Source organism: Lodderomyces elongisporus, chromosome 4 (assembly GCF_030384665.1).
Source record: "Lodderomyces elongisporus chromosome 4, complete sequence".
NCBI classification, from domain to species: domain Eukaryota; kingdom Fungi; phylum Ascomycota; class Pichiomycetes; order Serinales; family Debaryomycetaceae; genus Lodderomyces; species Lodderomyces elongisporus.
Window position 1 is genome coordinate 1,583,735 of NC_083676.1, and position 12,942 is coordinate 1,596,676.

The 12,942-nt window shown below is 35.6% G+C and overlaps 3 protein-coding genes across 3 annotated transcripts; all 3 read right to left on the reverse strand. All coding sequences in view use genetic code 12, as the record gives it.

The window, feature by feature from the left end:
- Positions 1–4,041: 4,041 nt before the first annotated feature.
- PVL30_003717 (uncharacterized protein) lies at positions 4,042–6,183 on the reverse strand (the record flags this gene model as incomplete). Its single annotated transcript, XM_001526271.1, has 1 exon — positions 4,042–6,183. One exon carries the CDS (start codon positions 6,181–6,183, stop codon positions 4,042–4,044), a length of 2,142 nt encoding a protein of 713 aa, XP_001526321.2.
- Positions 6,184–7,222: 1,039 nt separating this feature from the next.
- Positions 7,223–8,296, reverse strand: PVL30_003718 (uncharacterized protein; the record flags this gene model as incomplete). The annotated part of the gene is made up of 1 exon (XM_001526272.1): positions 7,223–8,296. The coding sequence occupies one exon, from the start codon at positions 8,294–8,296 to the stop codon at positions 7,223–7,225; it is 1,074 nt and encodes a 357-aa protein (XP_001526322.1).
- A 1,498-nt stretch (positions 8,297–9,794) lies between these two features.
- PVL30_003719 (uncharacterized protein) lies at positions 9,795–12,782 on the reverse strand (the record flags this gene model as incomplete). Its single annotated transcript, XM_001526274.1, has 1 exon — positions 9,795–12,782. The coding sequence occupies one exon, from the start codon at positions 12,780–12,782 to the stop codon at positions 9,795–9,797; it is 2,988 nt and encodes a 995-aa protein (XP_001526324.2).
- Between the last annotated feature and the right edge of the window lie 160 nt (positions 12,783–12,942).

Sequence of the window (12,942 nt, forward strand, 5' to 3'; positions counted from 1 at the left end):
GTAGTATGAATTATGGATCTAGAGTCGTTTGATTTTGCGGGTGTTCTAGACAGTCGGGGGTTTAGGCGGTGATCGATGAGTAGTGCAATCGGACAGAATTATTATTATTGTGTGTGTGTTTGTGTGCGGGTATGTGTAGTAGTGAGGTTAGGTTGTACGAGAGTCCGATATTGCCTAGAAAGGAGATATGTGACAATCTGTTTGAGAGTTAGTTTGATGATGTATAATATGAGGTATTTATGAACAAGTTGTTGACAACTATACTATTTCTAATTCTTTGTTTCTAAAGGTTTGGTTTGATTGAATAGAATTGGAATTAAAAGAAAAAGGGGAAAAAATAGGAAAAAGAAAAGAAAAGAAAAGAAAAGAAAAGAAAAGGACAGGATATATCGTGTTTTAAGTAATTGGCTACTCAGTGTGTATTGATGTCACTTGTGCCAAATCGCCGTAATCTGGACTTTCCAATGGGTTTTCGGCCCATCAAATTTTACTTTTTTATTTTTATTTATTTATTTTTTATGTTTTTTTGCTCTTTTGGCGGTGTTACAGATTCTCTCTATTTTCTTATTCTCTATTATTATTATTAGTTTCCGTTTTAAAGTTTCTCTTGTGTTTTGTGCCGTTTATCATCAGCAGTCGAAGAAAAAAAAGACGAGGAAGAAGAAGCAGAAGATATTGAACAATAGGAACAACTCTGGGAGGGAAGTAAATAGGAAATGTTTATAGATACAGTACAATTCAATACTAAGGTAACGGTTAGATAACCCACAAGAACAGCTTTTTACACCTTAATTGATATACTCACGTATATTAAAATTACATTACAAAAAATGGTTACTAAGCAATTGGATATAGTACCACCACCACAGTTAAAGAAAAAGAAAAGCAATAATAACAACAAAGTAAAATAAAATAAAAATAAAAATAGAATAGAATAGAGAGAGAGAAAAGAAAAAAATATACGTGACGATAACAGATAACAACTATATAGTTGATAAGACTTTTTCAAATAAGTGTTGCTATACATTAAGAGTCCATTTCTGTTTATTGAATAATGAACAACAAACTCATTCTTACTTGCCAGCAAACTAGTTAAACCGTATATGTATATGTATATATAGAATGAGATTAAAGATGAGTAGAAAATGGCAAAAGGCAAACAAATGGCAAACAAATGACAAAAAAAGTTTGGGGGAGGGGAGGAGGAGAAAGGGGGGGAGAGAGAGAAAGAGAAAGAGAAAGAGAGGGGGGGCGGTCGACTGCGAAAGGGAGAAGGGATGGAGATGGTATCTTTCCTTATCTTTCATTGCTGTCACACATACGCTTTTGCATGTAGATCTGGACTTTTGCATACCTAAAATGTATCATCCATCACCAACAACAACACCATCAACAACTACGATGAAAATGACGACTACAACAAAGTCAAACTATGCTAGTAATAATAATTACAACAGTTAATGTATCATCTGTAAATTGCACAACCTATATCTCACCCCTACATTCCCTCTACCTCTTTGTCCTTATTCGTTCAAAGTAAAGATTAAAATAACAATAATGATAATAAGAATAATAGTAGTTAAAGAACCAAGAGGCGATTTAACAAAGTGAAGTTGAACATTTTGGCATCACAACCAAGAAAATAACAATGATAGGTACCACAGCTATCACAATCAGATCCAACAAGACTCGGTTAATTGTATTTTGACATGACTTCAACTCACCTCTACAACCGTTTACTCCCTTCCAACCCACAGTTGAACCCCAGATTACAGATCGATGTGATGGCTACGTAGTCAATACGACACTGGTAATCTAGTGATTATTAGCCTTGTAAGCGTGACCTACTTTGTACAAACGATCGCTTCCTCACACACACACACACACGCACACAACAAAGTAACTCATTCGTTAAACACTTTTGAAAATAGATTAGTGGAAATGGATGATACACTTTTGGTTGTTTCCCGCACATTCCTAATCTTTGATGCATACGCCCTCTACTTCTTCTTCTTACAACTACTACTACTACTACTACACACTCACTCACTCACTCTCTTTCTCTCTGCCACCATAACCCTTTTATCTTCCCACTCCCCTACCTTTAAGTCTCCACGTTTTCCGAAGCTTCACTATCGTCAAAAACAATATCCAACTACATTGTTTGGTTCAATAGCTTAATAACAAAAAAAAGGGGGGGTGAGAAAATGAAAAAGGAAACGTTATTGTTTTCTCTCCAGTTTTAATTATATTCACGAGACAATAAAGATAACGAAACAAAAGTAAAAAGATAAGAGCCACGTTGCTACTATATAATTCTTAGTCAAATTTGTTTTAAAAAAAAAGTAAAGAAAAAAAAAAATACCAAATTAGTACCATCCTTCAAACTTACAATACTACGCTTTCTAGATGATAAACATGCCTCGTTTCGTCATTTACAAGGTTCATGAATCATTACAACCTCCACACTTTTCTTTAATATATCTTCCTTTTCCTTCTTCTTAGTCCTCCCCCCCCTTTATCTCCCCCCTCCCCCACTCCAAAGAAAAATGAAAAAAAAGAAAAAAAGAAAAAAAAAGAAAAAAAGCAAAAAAAGAAAAACGATTCGCATAGTCTTTCCACTTTAAGTTATTTAGCGCAATAAAATTCCGCTCCACAACTACTCGGTATAAGAAGACGACATGGATGGAACTTGCACCAAAGTAAAGTTTAACCGCACCATTGTATCATCCACGACTCCATGGGCATGCCCAAGTGTTGTTGTTGTTGTTGTTGTTTATGATGATGATTATGACAATAATTGAGATAATGTTTTGTACAATATATATAAATATATACTGCAACATAAACGTTTGCAAGAATTAATGTAGCTGAAGTATTCAAAGTTAATAGACACGGAAATGGCCGAAAACCAACCCAGTTTCTAGACTCTAGCTGTCATCTTCTTTCTTTTATTTTTTTTTTAGAAAAAAAGTTTTTAAAATTATTTCTTTGGCTTTGTCCGCCAAGTTCAATCCTTTGCGATTATTTAACTTAGATGCAATGTTGTATCTTATTCTTCTTTTCGTTTTGATCTTTTATTTCTTTTGGGGGATTTTTTTATGGATTTTTTTGTTGAATTTTTGGTTGGATTTTCCTATTTTGTCTTTTCTTTTCTAGTGTCGGAAGCCGGAACTTGAAAAATTGAATCTGGATTTCCCGTTTGTTGTTTTTCTTTTCTTGAAAAATACAAAAAAAAAAAAGACTTCTGGTTTTTTTACTTTAGCTTTTTCCATGATTTTAAATCCGTCGTCTTGTTCTTCCGCTCCTCCGCTCAATCTTGAACCGACTTTATCCTTGAACATGTACTAGACATGTAGTTTATCTAAACATTTGGTAGCATTTACTCAGTTTATGTTTCATTGTAGAATACCACCGTCAATCTTTGAATAAGCAAGCAACCAACCACCCAACCAACTAACTAATCAACAGAGAAACAAAGAAACAAAGAAACAAAGAAACAAATGAAGAGAAACAACTTAAATGGCTCGTTTGATGACGCTTTAGGCAAAAAATATCGGACTTGACTAACCGCGCTTCAACAATAAGACATGGCATCGTCAAAATATAACCTCTAGCACATACATTTCCCAAATTGTTAAAGATAAGGATTTCTATATATTGAATGGATCTGCTGGTTATTGGTTGCAAAAAATATTAAAAGAGGTTCAGAACAGAATGTGAAAAAAAAATTCCCCCCGGGAAAGGAAAAGATAGAAAAAAAAAGAGAGAGAAGAAACAATATATGTAACTCCATCTTTCGTCTTTTAAATTTCCATCGTCTAAAAAAGAAATAGCAAAATAAGGGGGTGGAGGGGTGGAGGGGGGGAGTGGGAAGGAATTAAAGAAAAAGAGAAAAAACCACCATGCCATTTCCATCTACACAAAAGAGTATCTACCACCTTAAAGTCCACGCTTTATACAATCAATAACAATTTATGTATATATATATATTGTAAATTGATATTCAACAAGCTAAACCTTCTATCCTTTCTAATTCCGTCAACGATCGTCATGCTCATAATCCATGTTATTCAAGGCCTCCATCTCAAGTGTAGCATCGTCATCCCCATTAGAGCCACCGTGCCTTTTTAACCAATCTCTTTTTCCTTTACGCCCGTATCCACCTATTCCACTACGTTCTTGTCTATATTGTTGTAAATGCAACCTCTCTTCATCGTCTTCCACTCCTCCTGCTGCTCCTCCTGCTGCTGCTGCTGCCTCTTCCTCCACTAGTCTATTATATGCAGCATTCATCCTTCTCCCTTGTTTATCCTTTATTTTAATTCCCTTAATCTTATGCTTATTCTTATTTTTCCGTCTTTTGATTTTACTAGCAAATCTGGCAAAACTACCAATAGTCCGTTTCATCGGCAGCACTGAGTAAAAATCATCAAACACTTCATCAATCTCCTCCAATTCAATTCCCTTGGTCTCTGGGTAAAACAATACAACACATACAACACTAATAACACACGACCCAGCAGGGAACAAATAAGTCGCCCATTTAATGTTTTGTCTCAATATTGGTGCTAATAAACCAACAATAAAATTACTGAGCCAATTGCATGAAACAGCCAAGGAAACACCTTTGGAACGGACAGACAAAGGGTACGATTCCCCAGATAACAAAAAGGGGATAGGTCCAAAACCAAAACCAAATGAGGCATTGTAGATGATCACCAATACTGCAACAACCGATGGTGTGTAGGATCTGTTTAATAACATAAATATTGACACTAAGGTAAGACAAATACCCATTGCAATACCACTAGTAATCAAAATAGGACGACGGCCCCATTTGTCCACCAAGAACCAGGGTGGAATAGTCGACAAGAGATAGATTATACCATTGATCCCAGTCATCAATAAAGCACCTGAATCATTGAAGCCCGCTTCAAGAAACACCAACGGTGCATAATATGAAATAATATTGATACCATTCAATTGAGCAAAGATCAAGGACGAACAAGCAACAAAAACACGACGCTTGTAATGTGTCAAGAGATGTCTCCACGTACGTTCTGACTTTGGTGTAAGTTTCCTCTCTTGTAAGATTGAATTTTTGATCATGAAAAACTCAGTTTTGGGCTTATTACTCAGCATGTGCGAGTCGTATAGCAAACTCAATACATTGAAACCCTGTTGATCCATATCGTTATCCAAAAGCCAACGAGGACTCTCAACGATAAAGAATCCACCAAGAAACAAGACAAACGCAATAGCAACCTGGATAAATAAAGGTAATCTCCAACTCAAATTGGCCAAAAACAGATGAGGCTTGGTTCTAGTATCGCCAATATCCTGGATAAAATAACAGAAATAATCAACCCATACACTCAATGCATACCCAGTAATATTACCTGTAAACTCGCCGCAAACCAATTTGCCTCTTTCTTCACTGGGACTGATCTCACATTGGTATGAAGGAACAATAGTAGACAAGATACCAACGCCAAATCCACTAAACACTCTACCAATAGCGAATACAAACATATTGGGACAAAACGTTTGTAAGCATCCACCAATCATGAATACAAATGTACCCAACAATATAGTTCTTTTTCTTCCAAAATTATCCGATATCTTGGCAACCAAGATTGAACTCACCATGGCACCAATCTCCAATATTGAGATAACTAGGCCAATGATCGCTGCCAGTGGAGTGTTGAAGTACCCGTTAAAAGTATCAAAGGCTAATATTCCACTGCATACACCTTGTTCATATCCAAACAAACTCACAAACAAACTAACAAACGCCGAGGTAAAGTACACCAACTTTGTGCCTTTGAATCTCAATTTCGATGTATAGCGTTTATTATCGAAATCAACATGATCATAGGAGTTACCAAACTCATCGGTATACGAGTCTAAACTTGTGCGTTCCAAATCTTCTGATTGTTTGAATTGGATCGGATCGAATGTCTCGTCATCGTCTTCAGAGTGGTTAGATTCGTCTGTTGGTTCACCTGCACTTGAACCACTCGCAGGTTCACTAGGGTTACTGTCATGAGCAGTGTCTGGTTTGTGATCATTGTTCTGTAAAGTATCTGGCTCTATTTGAACAGTATTGGGTTGTTCAATGGCTAAAAGCGACAGCTCTTGATCGCGGAAAGGGTCATTCAGTAATGGATTATACGACATTGTAATCTATTGAGCAACATCGGCTGTACAGATAGATTAAAATAGTTATATCTATTGTGAGTGTTGCTGTTATTGTTGTTGTTGTTATTATTGATAATTCTCCTTCTGTTGTTTTTCTTGTTGTGATTTATTCTCGGGATTGTTGATAGATCTCCTATTGTGTTTTTGTAGTTTGCTGCCAGCCTACAAAATACCAATCTTTATGCATTTCGTGACAGTTTTGGGGAAAGTAGTGCACTAACCGCCAGAATGAAAGCGTGGGGGAAATAACGAAATAGGGAAAGAGAGAAAGACGAGAGAAAAAAAAAAGAAAGAGAAGAAAAGAGAAACACAATATCAGACCGACAGCAATACCACAAGTGGGAAAAGGTAAAGAGGTTTTTGAACCTTGATAATTACATTACCGTAGGAATTACAAGGTATACACAGTAGTAGTGTCGGCGATATGAGAGTGTATGCTTTGCTGTCTCTTGAAGATTTTTAGTTTTTCTCTTTTTTTTCCTCAAGAGTTTTTAGTTGATTATACTCTTTAGTAAAGAGAGAGTTTGATCAAAGTTTTACGGCGCTCTAATCTGGATATAGTTTGTAGATCTTCACAGGGTCTCTTTTGCAATAATGATTCTAGTCAGAGAACACAAAATGAGTGCTTCTCAAAAGTAAAATATATTTCTCTAAATTTCAACATCAAAGTGCATAATTTATCTCTATATTATCATATAGTACCGCTGTATAGTTCGTGTTTAGTCAGTGTATAACCAGTCTATAGTTATTTTCTAGTTATTTCTTTGCCAAAAACAATTGAGCTAAAGTATGCAGACATGTGTGCAGACATATCTTGATATGTATTTTGCAAATACCAAGTTATGAAATTCGTTAAAGTCCAACTATTTACAAATTAGTTCTATAAAAAATATATTAACCTATATCTCTGTTTATTCACCAAATCTCTTCCACTTTGTAAATCAACCATTCTTCTTCTTTTTCTTTATTTTCTTTTTCTTGTTTTTTCCTTTTTTTTGTCTTCTTCCTTCTAGGTCCATTACTTCTTCTTGAAGTAACTCTCAATGTAAAAAGCTGCAAATAATGCAGTCAATGGTGTCAAATATGCGACATTAATCAACACGGGCAATGCTTGGTCTGGTGTACTTATACAACTAACCAACTTTGCAGCTTCGGTACTTGGCTGTCCAGGAATGGTATTCACGTTGTTTACGTCATAGATCCATACAAAGCAGTGCAACACGGCGAATGAGCCGCCCACGATGAATTGGGTGATCTGCATGGATGTCAAGCTCTTTTTGAAAATAGTTGGCACTCTAATATGCAAGCATGATAATGAGTAGTAAAAATACATTAATGAGTGGATAAATGAGTTGAACACAACAAAAATCCAAATTGGTGGGGACTGGAAACGGACGCCTGCCCACATACACATCATTGCTCCAGCATGGTGGTAACTTTGCAAAAGTGAAGAAGGGCGACCTTTCAAAAGAATGATGATGGTGTCCACCACCTCATAAAATTTCGAAATGTAGAACCAAAACCCAAGGATTTCCAAATTATGCAAGTTCTTGGAAGTTGACGACAAAACACGCGAAAAGATTCCATTTTTCGAGTCGCATACACTTTGGAAAAACACATCGAGTTTCCTCAATGCGGTAGTGTTCTCGGTGTTTAAATTCAACGCCTCGTAAAATGAAGGGATGATCTGCATTTTGAATAGACCCATTGTTGAAGCTATAGTCGATGTCATTCCTACAAATGTCCAAACAGAATAAACACAAAGCAAGACATTGTGCAAAAGAACAAAAAATTTGAAGAAAGATGTCTTTGAAATAGCTGTAGGCACAGCTGGAAGTCTTTTGACAACTTTATCGGTTTTCTTCTCTTCTTCCTTGGCCTTTTGCAACTGCTTGGAGCGAATGAGCTTGTTAAGATAGTGAACAGACGTGAAGTAGACTATTGCAATGGTCAATGGAGTTGTTCCTTGCATTGTTGAAAAGTAAAATTTAGTAAGAAACTCATTTTCAAATGGAGACGGAGGCACCGGAGTATCCATCTTGGGAAGCGTGTTCCATGTGTCCGCATTGGGAAGTCCGAATTTCATCAACATGATACAAGAGTTGTAATGGTGGTGGTGGTGGTGGGAAAGGAGGAGGAGAAAGAAGTAGTAGTGAGTAAAGAAAGATGGGTGAATATGGGAAAATTATGGACAGAATCCAAAATTTAGTAATGAAAAAGAGCAAGAGCAAGAGCAAAAGTGTATGAGATCTTGGCTGAGATTTTATATAAACCTCTAACCACTGAACACTAAAGGCTATATAGTATTGGATTTAAAAAATTAAAAAAAAAAAGAAAAAAGAAAAGAAAAGAAAAGAAAAGAGAAGAAAAGAAAATAGGCAGAACTTCATACCCAAACAACTGAGATGCAAATGATACAAAAACGGTACTAAACGGGATGAAAGGGAAAAGAATTATATGAAAAAAAGAAAAAAAAAAAACAGAAAACATGAAAATACATGAAGAATGTAAAAAAAAGCACAATATTGGGAAAAAGGAAAAGAAAAAGAAGAAAAAGAAAATAAATTCTAGAGAGGAAACAATGAAAAATTATGCTTGGGTTGTGCTCCAGTTAACTGAATTCGACTCGATTTGATTTGATTAGATTACATTTTTCTTTCTCAAACATTACTTAACTTCCTCTTGCTTTTCACTTACTGCTTCTTGCAGCTGATGCTCAAAAACCATTCACTATAAGGTTATTTTGAGTGATTATTATTATAGACTAGTGCTCTATTCACACCCTCATCCAAACCTAACCCAACCCAACCCATATTATTTGAGCTTGTAAAGTTTGTAAACTATTAGGAAATAGCATTTGCTTTTCCTATACTATTCTCTATTTCTCTTTCTCTTTCTCTTAAAATATGAAAAAAGTAGGTGGGGAGAAAAAAAAAGAAATGAAAAGATATGAACCCCCAAAAAAAAAAGAAGGGGAGAGATACTAAAGACAGATTGTTGATGAGATTTTCCGTTGGGTCCGGAGTCGAAGCAACCTTGTTTGTAAATGTTCTCCGGCTTAGTCTAAAATTTGATTGTTTTTGCTTGCCCAACAATATATATAAATACATACATAAATACATAAAGAAAGAATTGCCATATTGGGCAACATGCGTTATATTTTTTTTTGTTGACTCTCCTCCAATTCTGCCACACGATGTCTTAAATTTTTTATTTGTTTTTTATTTTTTATTTATTTTTTTTTCCTCATTTCTTTCACCCTCGGTCAAAGTTTCGCACTTCAAACTCCGAAACTTTGCCAAACACCGTTTACTTCAATATAGCTATCTCTCTCTTTGCAAACGACACTATCTCAAAAAATTAACTTCTGGAAAACAAAATCTGGTTTATTTTTGGTTGCAAAAATTCACCTAACATGAGAGATGCTAGAGTCAATATAGGTGGATAGTGGTTACACACTTTCCAATCACAAAAAAAAACGAAGAAAAAAAAAGGATGAAAAGGATTTAAAGGATTCAAAGGATTTAAAGGTATCACGTATCATTATAAATATACAAACATTTCTATTTCTTGTTATTTTATTTTTTTTTTCAGGCATTATTATAGATGTTGTTATTGTTCGTTTCTCCAAGAATAGGTTGTAAATTGAATTTTACAGGCAGAATAGAAACTTTCATGGAAGATGGGTGATTGTTTGAAAAATTCTTAGTGTATCTAACTTCGTCCATACCATTACCAAATTTCTTACTTGATCTAGTTGGTGATTGACCGTATCCGTAATATGCGGCACTTTTTCTCGTTGGTGATGGAGGCGCGGGAGGCATGTATGGCGAGGCCAATTGTTTCACCGGTGAATGGGCCATCAACTGTTGTCTTGAAGGCGACACCATATAGTAGCTATTCTGCTTATTGGTTGGAGACTGTAATTGACTAGGGGTATTATAATTGTACTTGTAATTGTACTTGTTGTCGTACTTGTGATTAGAATTGGAATTAAAATCGTAATCGTAATCGTAATTGTAGTTTTGGTTATAGTTCAAATTCAAGTTTGAATTTAAGCTTTTGTGCAAATTGTTATTGTTATTGTTTGATTTGAGAGGCGAGCTCTTTATCGAAGAATTGAAATTATAATTTGTTATACTTTGCAAAGGCATGAATTGCGCTGGCGCTGGAGGTGCAAGCGGTGAGAACATATTTGACACATTAGTCATCTTTATGGGGGAAGACACCGACGACTCCAATATCGGACTAAAAGACATCACATCTCTATCGCAAATAAAATAACCACGTTCGCCAAGCCAATACGCCATTGACTCAATAGCCTGAGTGAGCTTAGAATTATCATAATAAGACATGATTATTTGATGATATGATGCAGCACTCTGATCGAGAGGTTTTTCATTAACAATCACCTCGCATCCAAGAAGAAGTTTAAATGGAATAACCAATTCTTCTTCAAATTTCTCAAAATCAAATTGCTCATAAAACTTTCCACCTTTATCATTGAGAGTAAACTTAAACTCATATGAAGATGGAAGAAGATTTGAAATTTGTCTTGCACATGACCTAATCTTGGTTTCTGAACCTTTGATATTGAAATCGAGGTAGTTTTCGGATCCAAACGATTCAACTGATTTAGGGAAATCAATAAATGAATTGTAATCATGTTCTAATTGATTTATAAGATGCAACTTATTGTTGTTGACCAACATCAAGTAGTGGTTTCTCAAAATGCGAAATTTAAGGTTATAATAGACTGTAGTGTTGGAGGCTGAAACGGTTGTGGCCACATTTTGGTGTTGTTGCACTGCTTCGTTCATGCTATACTTGAGTACCAACAGGTCAATTTCATCTTTGACCAATGGAATGTTCAGCATGTTTTTACGTGGACACTTGATCAACACATTCGACTCCCTCTGCAAACAATACAAGTTTGTCGATTTGTCGTAATTTGATGAGAATTTGATAAAAACATTGTACCTCTTCATAATAGATTGGATAATGGATCCACCATTACCAATAACTGATTTGTGAAACACCTCAGGAATGTTGAATCTCAACTCTGATGGTAATTCTAACTCAATTAACTCAATTGTATTGAGAATAACATGATTCTGCTGTTGCTGTTGTTGCTGTTGTTGTTGTTGTTGTTGTTGAACTAAAATGTCAATGAAGAAATTATACTCGTTGTTGTTGCTAAATTTGAATGTGGGTATATTGTTCAATTGGTTAAGAATTTTGAGCAATTTTCCATTCTTTTTGCCGCTAATAAACTCTTTTTGTTCAATATTGAGTTCAAGGCGGAGATTGAGCTGATTACAAGAGTCGCACGCCGTGTGAAGTAATGATTTAATCTCCTTGGCAGATCCAGTGATTGCAAATTCATAGTTTTGTTCGTTTGTAACCAAAGTGCAAGTTTTTGTGTAGTTGCAACAAGCTTGTTGCAAGGACATTATTGAATGAGAAAAGCCCGTGAGAGTATAGTACCTTGCGGCAATGTTATTGATTGCCTTTGCACACTCTTCAATCTTGGCAATTTCAAGACCTTGCACAGTAATAGTTTGTTCACCAAATTTGGGGAATTGAAGTGTAACGGAGTATTTCAGCATTAAACCTTGCAACTCCTTCTTGTCATGCAACATCATCAAATCAAGCTTGTTTTGGTCTAATGTGGTTTTCAAGGTAACTAATTGCCCTTCAGTTGAGATCAACTTGTTCAACATTGTTTTTGTAACCAATACTTCAGCGGCGCTTTTTGCAGTGAGCCAAATGTTCAGCTCTAAAGGTTCTGTTGTTAAGCTGGGCAAATAAATATTGGCTTTGCATTGCTTTGCAATTTGCTCAAAACTGGCAAATTTTTGTTTACCATCTGCACTAGCCGAGCCACTGCCACCTCCGATAAGTGGAATAATGCCAATTGGTACATTGATTGCCTCAATCAAGTAACCTTTCAAACACAGGTCAATAAGAACCTTGAGACAAGTTTCAAATTGGGCTAAACTTGAATCCTCACCAATCATATGAATGCTGTGTACAACATCGCTCACATCAAATATGTTAACAGAAGTAGGAGTACCAGTAGAGCCAGAAATTGCAGTTTTCTTTTCTGTGTATGACAGTTTACAGTTATTGATGATCACTTCTATTTGGTACATTTGACACAATTGATTCATTTCATCAATAAATTTGGTATCAATCTTCATAAATTCGGCTTCGGTAACGCAAATAGTCTTTGCTGTAATGCATTTGTATGAGTTCAAGATGTGCAACTTTGCCTTGTTGATAAACTCATTGTCGCCCTGAACTAAGAAACAAACCGAGTTGCTGGTTATAGAGTATTCCACAGATCCTGCTGTAGGGCTGGTGGCTGAGCATAAAGAACCGGCGTTGATTGCATTGACTGCATCAACAATCTTTTCTAAATTGTCAATTATTTTGTATGTTGATTGAGTGGTTTGACTTGTGCGTGTTCTCCAAACACCAGTGCTTGTTTCATAATATGTTTGCAAATTTTGATTTTTTGATGTGACTCTAGCATCAAGCTTATAATGGTAGGGCAAGTTAAATGCGATGGACATGGTTAGTGTTAAAATTCAAATTAAGTCAAAAAAAAATAAATATGGAACAAGCGGTGAAAGCTAAAGAATTAAAGCTGAATGATAAAGAAGTAAGATGCGAAGGGTATCAAAATTAAAAACTTCAATGTTGGTAGTACACTTTTTTTTTTTTGTTTTCTTG